The 11073-nt window shown below is 46.1% G+C and overlaps 2 protein-coding genes across 3 annotated transcripts in view; one reads left to right on the forward strand and one right to left on the reverse strand.

The window, feature by feature from the left end:
* Positions 1 to 251, forward strand: part of ACP1 (acid phosphatase 1) — a 15136-nt gene extending 14885 nt beyond the window's left edge. For both annotated transcript variants that reach the window (XM_077758301.1, XM_077758300.1), the window contains exon 5: positions 1 to 251. This exon is cut by the window's left edge and continues 142 nt beyond it. In XM_077758301.1, coding sequence (XP_077614427.1) covers positions 1 to 111 — 111 coding nt within the window. In that variant the 3' untranslated portion in view covers positions 112 to 251.
* Positions 252 to 3055: 2804 nt separating this feature from the next.
* Positions 3056 to 11071, reverse strand: ALKAL2 (ALK and LTK ligand 2; the record flags this gene model as incomplete). The annotated part of the gene is made up of 5 exons (XM_077758290.1): positions 3056 to 3636; positions 6738 to 6803; positions 9544 to 9624; positions 9705 to 9758; positions 11035 to 11071. Coding segments are annotated over 4 exons (237 nt in total), but the record flags the coding sequence as incomplete, so codon positions are not given.
* Positions 11072 to 11073: the final 2 nt, after the last annotated feature.

Consider the following 11073-nt stretch of genomic DNA (forward strand, 5'->3'; position numbering starts at 1 on the left):
GCTTGTGATTTCCTCTTCCTCCTGTGCTTTCAGGGGGATGAGTCCGACTTCGAGACGGTCTACCAGCAGTGTTTGCGGTGCTGCAGGGCCTTCTTGGAGGAGGCCCGCTGACCCGTGCCGGCCCCCCGGCCCCCGCAGGTGCCGCACGGACGCCGCAGCTGCTGCTTCAGTTGACCCTGTTTCTCACCTGAGATACTTGTAGATGGAAATCACTTATTGTATTTGGCAAATAAACAGAAATGTTTCATCCAGTTTATGGGGTACACGAAGTGTTCTTAGACCACCTGAACCTCCCGCTTTGCCCCAGTGACAAAAATAATGGAACAGACAAAACAGCAGAGCACGAGATGTCCATCACGCAGCAGGCCGCGGGGCACCCGAGCTCTCCTCTTCTTCCCTGAGTTCGGGGACCGCCGGTGGGGACAGCGCCCGCTGCTGTCTGCACGACCCCCTCTCGCCAGGGCCCCTCGTCCAGCCGGCGGCCTTCGCTGGAGCTCACCCCAGCTCACAGTGCTCGCCGTTGTCGTAGAAAGTGGGAGAGAGAAAGAGGGTGTTAATCTTTAGAACCTTTAATACTTGCTAGTTTTTACCTGTCTATCTAGTTTATTTCATAACGAAGTCTGCTTCTTTCCATTTGAACCATTTTGCCACTGGAAATTTAATTCCATCCAGTAAGAAAGACACTGTATGCTGGTTTGGCTGTTAAATGCTATATGACTCAAATGTCAAATATAGATTAGCTTAGGTGGGAAAAAAATAATTAAAAAGTTGGGAAAAGTTCTTTTATGTTGGAATGCTTAAATATTGATACATTAAGTATTCTTTCTTCAGTGTTTAGTTTTTAGACAAATATAGGCAACTTCTCTGTGCTTTGAAATAACTATTCTAAAATTCATATGGATATATGGCAGAAAAGATTGTTTTCAAAATAAACTGGGGAGATTATAAAAATACAACTAAGAAGTCTGGTGTCTACCTGCTATTTTATTGGTAAGTGAAGGAGAATGAGAAACCAGTGCCTTTATTGTCTCTTTCAGATGATCTGTGATGCTGTATATGCATATTTATCCTCAGTGTTAGGAAGTAAAATGACAAAAATCAGTATCTTGCTTCCATTTATGATAAAGTATTTGTGAAAGAAATATGAGGCCCCTGCAGCCATAATGTCCTTGCCTGACCCCGCCATCTGCAGAGTGTGACGGTCTGCTCCTTGGAGCCTTCTGGGTGGTGGGTAGGTGGGTGACAGCTTGCTGTGCTCCTAGTCTTTACCCTGACTCGTAGCCGCTGGTCTGGACCCCTGGGAGAGCCCCACTCACCCATCGGTCTTCATCCAAAGCCTGAGTGGATCACTGCTCAGAAGTAGAATGAGTTTAGAGGAACAGCTGCCCCATCAGGTTGCCCACGTCTGGGTTTCCTGGGGTTTCCACAAAGTCCTCGGAGCCCGAGGGGCCCAGGTGAGGGGGGTGGGGGGCATTTAGTCCCAGAGCCCCCTCCCGCCTGGAGGATGAGCGGGCCGGCTTTCCCACCACCCTGACAGGATGTGTGTCCAGCTCCCTGTGGAATTACCCGAGTCTGACCTGAAAACTCTTCTGCGGACAAGTAGGAACCTCAGAGTTAAATGTATTGAGAAATTGGTGATAATACCCTAAAAAGTAAAGAATTGAGAAGAAAAGATCAAGTAATTAACCACAATTAGAAAATACTATTAAGAGCAGTTCAGGGGCGCCTGGGTGGCTTAGTCGGTTAAGCGTCCGACTTTCGCTCAGGTCATGATCTCGCGATTCGTGGGTTCAAGCCCCGCGTCGGGCTCTGTGCTGACAGCTCAGAGCCTGGAGCCTGTTTCAGAGTCTGTGTCTCCCTCTCTCTCTGACCCTCCCCTGCTCACGCTGTCTCTCTCTCTCTCTCCTAGAAATAAAAAAAAAAGAGCACTTCAGAGTTACACTCTGCTCTCATCAGTCAGTAGTTGCTGAACAGTCTCAAAGTAATTTCACACCCTGTTCCTTCGTGATCATGAATGAATCCCTATAGTTTGTTTACTGTTTGTGTACGTGTCTTAAATCTGGACCTCAGACATTCCATGACACATGTCTACTTGGTCCTTATGGCTATCTCCAGAGGAGGGGCCATGTGAACAGGGAAACTCACTGCTGACCTTAGTTGTCTTAATGTTTTATTTATTTCTGAGAGAGAAAGACAGCGTGAGCATGGGAGGGTCAGAGAGAGAGGGAGACACAGAATCTGAAGCAGCTCCAGGCTCTGAGCTGTTAGCACAGAGCCTGACGCAGGGCTTGAACCCACGAACCGTGAGATCATGACCTGAGCCGAAGTCGGACGCTTAACCAACTGAGCCACCCAGGTGCCCCAAGACCTCAGTTGTCTTAAGTTGGATGCAATCTTTTGTTCAAAATAGATCACCTGTAAAAATCTAGGTAAGAGGAAGTCTTATCTCTTAGTGTTTTCATGACGACGATGTCACGCTAGAAGTAACTGGTGCCTCTCATTTAAATATTCATCACCCTATCAGGCTGTAAGTTGAGACATACCACAGCCCTATGGTAGCATCTCCTTTAAAAAAAAAAAGTCAATTTAGTTGTCCCTTCTAAGAATCTTTAGCCTTCCCATTTCATTTATTCCTACCTTCTGTATTCCATGTCATTCCTGCCAGTGTTAGGATCTCTTCATAGGTCTGTAAATCATGAATTCCCACCCAGTGAACTTATTAGAAGTGAAGAGTCACTTTTGGGGCGCCTGGGGGGCTCAGTCAGTTAAGCGTCCGACTTCAGCTCAGGTCATGATCTCGTGGTTCGTGGGTTTGAGCCCCGCATCGGGCTCTGTGCTGACAGCTCAGAGCCTGGAGCCTGTTTCAGATTCTGTGTCTCCCTCTCTGTCTGACCCTCCCCTGCTCACGCTGTCTCTCTCTCTCTCTCTCTCTCTCTCTCTCTCTCTCTCTCAGAAATGAATAAAAACATTAAAAAAATTTTTTTAAAAAGTCACTTTTAAGACTTCATTATAATAAACACTTTGTTTATTACTTGTTTCAACATTTACAGTATTTACATATTGCACAATATCTGGATACTATGTTACATTTATTGTACAAAGGACAAGTGAAATTAGCCTGGGTATGTTCACAGATTTACACTCCACTGTCTCCAAAACATGACAAGGTTTTTTGTGGTTTTTTCTGGAATTCCAAATAATACTCTGGGAATTTAACTGTAAAAGTAATAAAAATATTAAATCATACCATATGCTATATGAAAATATAGTTTCAGATTCTGTTTATGTTTCTAAAGAAATATTCTTTGAGATTTCACCTAATTAAGTAAATGAAATCACTTTCTCTGTCATTTTGTAGCACTACCCATCAAATGTGGAGCATTCTTTTTTCCAAGATCATGAGTGGCAAGTATTTTTACCATCAGGTACGCTGATTTACTGAATATTTATCTGCCAACAGTGTCAACAACATACAAAACTCAAGTTAAAGGAAGTATGGAAGAGTCTGTCTGCAAAAATAAATCTCTTGTTCACAAGGGGACGTGTTCATGAAGGTAGTAGGTTCTGTTCCCTGCTGGTCTCCAAGGCACTTCTCATGGTTCATGGGCTGTGGGTCCTCTGCTGCTCTGCCCACAGCTGAAAAACATTTGGTTTCATATAACCGTTCACACTTACCACTTCTAGAAGACCTAGATAGATGTTGAATTATGTAACATAATGTGTTTGTAAACACAAGGGATCACAGTCTGCATGTACATTTCTCCCTGTTCCAAAAAGCATAGTCCATTTTATTGAAAGTAACCGAGTCCCACAGTTGTTACACGCTCACTATGCTAAAGGAGTGAGAATCTTCCTAAATACAACCAAATGCTTATTAAAGTCAAGACAGCCAGCCCTTACCCCTGATGTGTGTGTTGTCAAGTCCTCAGTAATTCAGGCCACATTGATTTACAGTTTGTGGCAATCCTGAGAAATAGCCGATTGGCCTTTACACTTCCGTCTTCAGGAGCATTTGCAAAACCTATAACCAAGAATAAACTCCTTTTCCTAGCACTCCATGCCATTAATTTAATTTAAAAAATAATGGTAAGCTTCAGAGTTACTAAAACCAGACTGCATTTTGTAGACTGCACTAGGTACTTGTTACTCAAAATGACATTTCTTTGGAAATATTCCAGAGCTCAGGCTTCTAATTTCCCTGGGCTGCAGCCTTACGTAATGAGGTGTGTGCGTAAGACGTCTGAGTGGATCTCTTGACTACAAGGGAGAGTAGCCGGGAATCTATAGTTACTTGTTGGCTGGAGGGGATCAGTTAATGAGCTTCCGAAAGAAGGGTTTGTGCTCAGCTCAGCTCACAAACGTGAAGAGTCCCTGTGCTCACACCCTGTATACATTGGCTGCTTTGAGGCTCAGCTTGGAGAAGACAAGGCTACGGTCTGGAGCCAGAAGAGGAATCCCGTTCTGCAGCTGTGTCCCGTCCTGTGCGGCTGTAAGGGCAGCAGAAGACCGGTGTCCGGACACCGCTTCCTCCACACCAGGGTGGCTGTGCTAGCCAGGAGAAGATGTGTTCGTGTGCGAGTGCTGCGTGTGCGTGTGCTGCGTGTGCTCTGCCCTCCAGACGCCTCACTGATGTCCTCACCCAACCCGCAGGGCCCTCATGTTTCCGTGTTGTGACCAACCAGTGGGGAGTCTGCTATTGATGTTTAAAACTTCTGGAATTAGAAGAAATTAGTCTTTAAAAATGTTAGGAAATCATTATAGTTGCTTTGAGAAACACAGCAGAAATGTCTGTGTTTTTTAAACTTCACCCACTTCTTGACCAAAATGAACACAGTTACAGCCGTGACAAGTGTGACAGCTGGGCACGGTGGCTTTGGGCATAACGCTGGTGGGCACACCCCATTCTTGTCTCCCCTTGCTCCGCCATCCAGGCAGACCCTGCCTTGCGGGGTCAGGGTGGGGAAGTGCATTAACCATCAGCACCTTTCCCAAGGCCACGTCTGCTCCACCTGCCAGGACTTCCTTTCTTTTTTGCGTTGCCATGAGTATCCAAAACCCTGATGTGCCCATCCGGGACCGATGCAGAAGTAGAACCACACCCAGTACTAATTCCGTACCAACATACGTCCCTAGGTAATGATGGTCATTCTTGCTCTGGAAAGCCCACCTTGCTGCCCCTCTGGAAGCAACCAACTGTGGGGGAGCAGGTGGTCAGTTAAGGGGCGTGGAGACAGGGAGCATGTAGCCTGACTAGATGGCCATAGGGCATTTGGTCTCCCTGCCTCTAAGTAAGTGGAAGTTGTTTTCCAAGGATGTGCCTGGCTCATCTCTGGAAACACTGATGAAGAAAGGGAACTATGAAGAGAGATTACACGTAACCTCTTCTAGAGAGTACCACCTGGAGAGACAGGAGAGTCCATTCATTGCTTTAAAAAGAAGCCTTTTCTGTGTGCCTTGTAGGCAGTGTAAGAAACCAGAGAGGACTCAGACGGCAAGTGAAGGTGGAGGTCAAGTTAGGGCATGACATTTCTCAGCTTTGGCATTAAAAACCATGCTTTTCCTTCTCCCCAAATAAAAGGTGCCACACAGGTTTCAGTGAACCCACACAAACTGTGGTCTCGTAATCCCCCACTTGACCACATGCTTCACCGAACCCCCATGTGGCTCCTCTCGTTACCAGTGGGACTTACGACGGAGAGAACACGGTGCGAAGGCTGGCACTGGCCGTGCCTGCGTGGCCAGTCCCGGCTGCGAGGTTTGGCTCAGCCCCTCTGCACTGTCTGGCCGTTAATTTATCACCACCGGCTTTTGCCCAGGGAGCATGTCCGTGTGTGAAAGAGCAGGACCCCCTCATCCACTCACATGAGACAAATGAGGGGAACCCCTGGACAAACACAATATCCTATCCCTTTTTTTAATAATGTTTCTGGACAGCAGATAAACTAGGAACAGCCACGTGAGGACCAGAGCAGGTCCCTCCTGTGCGGGTAGGCTTGGCATCCGGCCGTTCCCAGCACATACAAGTCACATGGTAAATATGAGATTCTGAAAATACCATTTTGTGACCGAAATCCATGGCATTTGTGTCAGGAAAATAAAACCTCTCAGCCATCTGTCTGGCTGATAGCCGGTGTTGCATGTTGCACATCAGCCCTCAAGAGGCCAAGGTAAAAAATTTAGTTCATAAATTCTCGATGTGCGTTTACATTTTTACCACTGGAGGCTATGAAAGAAACATATAAAGACGATAGCTATTCTTGGCTATTCCTTACAAGCTAACTGGCATGATGATAGGCTCCAACTCACACATTTGCCAGATATGTCTATAAAAGCTGCATGGATATGGTTAGTCATATACTCATTTATGAGTGTAAGTGAATGAGTGAAAGCCTAAAAGTGAGCAGGCATGATTTTAGATATGTATCCTATTTTATGCACCAAATCACGTGCTGAAATTAGTCTACTAATGGGTTTTGTTTCAAATTAACACACACTCTGCCAACTGAGCCCTCACAGGGATATTTTGCAACAGCTGCCTGCGGTACTGTGTGCGGGTGGCGGGGTACCTTACAGTGATGGCCATTATTTGGAGATACTTTGAGTGTTACGTCAGCTTTATTCAAAGTAAGGCTACTTTGGTCAAAGAGTGAGTGTTTCTAAACTCCCATGAGTTTTTCAGGTCACGAACGAGACTCGGGTCTTTGGTGTGTGTGCCAGTGAATCTATGGTCAGCTTACCTTATCCCTCCATGCACATTGGACTGACGGCCAGCCGGGTAAGAAGCCTGGCACATCTTTTATAGTCTGTAATGAAAATAAACCACAGACCTTTGTCAGTTACGTCAACAACTCTTAGAGCATTTTGTTTAACAAGTATATCAACTGCTAAAGCCATTTTTTAAAATATTTTGAATTCCCTGGAAGTGATATAGAGACTGTCATCTGAAATCATGGGCTCTAAGTTGTTGAGTTAATACTTTATGGTAGTTCAGAGGCTTTTGTGTCACAGGTCAGGGGACAAATAATGTAACTGGAAGCTGTGTGGGAGGAGCAGACACAGAATCTTCTGCCCATTTTCTCTCCTCAGTGGCTCCTGTGCTCATCAGAACGGCTTTGGTTTTGCTGCCTAGCAGACAGTCCCGTGCCCCGTACAACGGACTTTCCAGGCATATGCAGGCGGGGTCCCCATGTGGGCTGATCGTACACTAAACCCTCTTACTTAAAGACAATGAGTCAACAATCAAGTAACAGAGCAGAAAGGCCTGGGTTGGATAACGAAAGGAAGCAGTAAGCTAATTTCTGAGTATAGACTGATTCTCCATGATATCTCACTTAATTTCCTGCTAAAGTATTCCATGGGTGCTACCTCAGAGAACCCAAGTGAGGTTTAGTGATCGTGGCCATCATGGGATTTCCTCAGCTGGAAGTTCTGGGGAAAAGCTCCAGCAGTTTATAAATTACTAAACTTTACTTCTCAAGAGTCTCAAAATCCTACTTAAAAATGGAGGAGTTCATACTCTTAACTAAAATTCTGATATACCAGTAAATAGACAACAGTGAATTTGCACAATGTGTTAGATGAACAGCTAACCCCTACCCCTAAAAATGTGGCTCTTAAATATATAGAGGACCTAATAGTTGGTTCTCAAAGAAATGAAAAAAAGGTCTAACAGCTGGAGGCTGGGTCCTCTGGATTCCTGGCATTTTCTTTCTCTTCCCTATCACACCAAATCATTTAGGATGCAGTTCTCCTAAATAGAGCACACGTGAATTCAGCGTTGTGTGAGCTCAAGGTAAGCCCTCCCTTTTGCAGCACATCTAGAGGCCAGGTNNNNCACCACCCTTCCCCCGCCCCCCCCCACCCCACCGACCCAACATGTCCTCCAACCCTAAAATAATCTGGGGGTCCTGTGAAAGTGCAGTCTGGAGAAACTTCATGCTCTGCCCTGCCAAAGAACCCCACCTTGGGACCACACTTTGAGTAAGAAGGCTCTGGCTCCTTTCAGCCCTGACCTCCCAGGATTCGGTTCCCCAGCGCAATGAGGGCAGAGAGAGGTGGAAGCCACGCCCACTCTCCCAGTGCACACGTCTGAGGACGTCAGGCCTCCTGGGCCTGAGAGGAGCTGTGATGCGACCGAGTTACTCTGAGCAAAAAGAGACACGGTGTCCTCGAGTCAAGCGGCTGATGTCTGTGTGTCAGTGCACAAGCAATTGAAGCATGTTGTCTGCTTCCTCATCCATAAATGAAAAAATTAGGAGTGATGACCCCAAAGATCATCTTCAAATTTAGAAACTGGGATCCTATTAAGATGGTGTTTAGTATAAAAATATATACACATGTACACAGTAAAAATAAGAAGGTTTTCTGGTCCCCAAAATAATTAATAACTCTCAAACAGAAGGTGATTCCATTTCAGAGGAAGGAAACAGGAAAGGAACATGTGCCAGCTGCCTATGGCATGGAAGAGAGGGTGGACGGAGGCAGGGATTGAAAAATAAAAATCAGAGCTCCGTGGAACATGCGTGCTGCTGGCCTCGGCTGAGCCCCGTGAGGGCCACTGTGCGGCCACTTTAACAGGGAGCTTCCCGCGGCTGGGAAGACCAGGTGGGGCTCCTGGTCTTCCTGGTGTCAAGTGCGCCTAGACGGGACCTCCCCACATGTTGTCGGGGACAACTTTGCTGCCTAAGTGGAAAAAACTTCCACTGAATGTAAAGTGGCTTATTTTTTCATGTTTTGTTTCTTGAAGGCAGGGCAGGAAAGTGTGGTCTGGATAGTCTAGATACTCTCTGGATAGTTTCTGAAAGCAGCTGGTAAGAGAGCTGGTGTGTCTGCACCACTTTCCTCCTGTGAGCCTTACGTGAAATGAAAGGTTCAGTCCCTACAAAANTCACGGTAGCTAATAAGTCACCTGTCATCATTATCTGTTTTGTGAAGAGCACTGGTAACCACTTTTGGAGAAATAAAATGTGTTTTGTCACGGATGAACAATCAGAAAACTATACAGCTGGGCACTGCATTGAGACAGGAGCTCGCCAGTTTTGGATTAGGGATGAGGCCGGCCAAGAGCGCGGGAGTCTGAAACAGCAATGAAGTCCTCAGGTAATGAGGTTGTAATTACTAATGGAAACGAGGAAGTCTTTAGTCAGGGCGGTCCAGGTCCACGGATTCCTTACACCCCAGAGCACAGAACTCCAGCCTAGTCATCTTAGCGCTTGTTTGGCATATTGAGTAGATAACTCCATAGGTAGAGACATCACTCCAGAATTCATGAACAAAACAAGAATGAATGGAAGAGTCCAGCCCATTCCAAGAGGTGATTAACTCCAGTGAATGTAAATAATCTTCCCTCTGGCACTAGCTGCTATAGAACACAGTGACCTTCTCCTGTGGTCTGGCCACCCTAACCCCTAACTCCATAGTTAATAGGGAAAATATATTAGCAAGTAGGAGACTTAGAAGGAGGGGTCTGTATAAGTAGAAGGACATGAGAATCACATCTGCGTATGCTGGTTTTCCCCACCCAGTCCGGACGCTGTCACTTACATGCAGGGATGGTGCAGTCTCTGGTGTTGTGGTACAGTCTGTGGAAGTGTTTGCTGCACTTTGGGCTGAAATAAAGAGGACCTGGAACATGGAAGAAGCATACTGTGAGGGCCCGCAGGATGCCTGGGACTGGGCACAGGTGAAGGAATGAGGAGACTCACCTGTCAGATGTTTTAGAAACTTGTCTTTCATCCTTAGATCTCGAGGAACAATTTCTGTTTGAAGGGAAAGAAGTTAATTATGGCATTGCTTGAGAGAAGCATTTTTTTTTTCATGTGATCTAAGAGACAGCTGAAGAAAGTTGTTGGAAACTGCATTAGCCGGGTTACATCACACTAAATAAAGCGGACTGGAGCCCCCTTGACTGTTCACATGACGCAATGTGAAGACCTGTAATCAGGGACATATTTTTCTTCAGATAAAGTATTAAGTATTCACAAAGCTTCAATATTATTTGTCTGGTCTCTGCCCCTATGGAAAGCAGTGACCAGAAAGTTATAGGTTGAAGGAGGAGTGTGTGTGTGTTGGCAGTTAGCTTCCAATATGGAAATCGCTGTAGACATTTTCATTTTGGAGAGCTTGGGAATCAAATCCCACAAGCTCTCAAAGTTCTAAAACGAAAACCCAACAAACAGCAACAACAAAAAAGTGTCATAAAACTTCTCTTTTCCTAGGTATATATTTAGAGAAAGGACTAAATGCTTTCAAAACCACCTGTTACAAAGGCTGGAAACAGACATTTACTTGGTTTGTAAGATAAAAAGTGAAGTTCCCAGGGAAGGACAGCTCTCAGGCTTCACTCTGCAGCTAGTGATGCTCCCAGTGACACTTTCTGCGTCCAGGCTTCGGGTCTGATTTTTCAGTCACCTGTAACCATGTCTCACTCATTTGCTCCGGGTAGTGACTTTGCTACGACTGCGTGTGGCTGCACTTCGTTTTATCACAAATACTCATCTGAGGAGGGAACGTTTCCTACGAATCTTACTCACTTGCAAGGCTTACGCGTCTCCTGAATGTCAGCCTGTATAAAACTGACCTTATCACATTTGACCTAATTGTGTCATGGAAGCATTAAAAGCTTGCATGCTTTCTCTGGAAATTTCCCTTGGGGCAGCCACTCTGGGAAGGCTCTGCCCGGGGCAGAGGGGGCGCGAGGGGAGGGGGCCGCTCTCAAGCATTTCTGTCTCGGTTGAAAGTGCTTTGCTGAAAATATTTCCATTTCCAGAATAACAGATGACAGTTCGGTGCCAGAACTCCCGGCCTTGGAAGCGGAGTTCGGAGGGTGAGTTACACGCCGGGCGTCCTTTACCGAACTCCTACTTTCTTCTTATAAAAACATATTGCCTGGTTTCCCCCCAAACAATAGAAATGGTTTTATCTTGTTCAGATGTTTATGTTTCCTCAGAGACAGTTCTATTTCCGAGAGAACACGGATCCGGTGTCCCCCGACACGGACGCGCGGGGGTGCGGGCCGGGGGCGGGGGCACTCACCCACTCTCTGCTCCGCGGGGTCCAGCGCCGAGTCCGCGT

This window comes from Crocuta crocuta, unplaced genomic scaffold, assembly GCF_008692635.1.
Source record: "Crocuta crocuta isolate KB4526 unplaced genomic scaffold, BGI_CrCroc_1.0 scaffold750, whole genome shotgun sequence".
Classification (NCBI taxonomy): domain Eukaryota; kingdom Metazoa; phylum Chordata; class Mammalia; order Carnivora; family Hyaenidae; genus Crocuta; species Crocuta crocuta.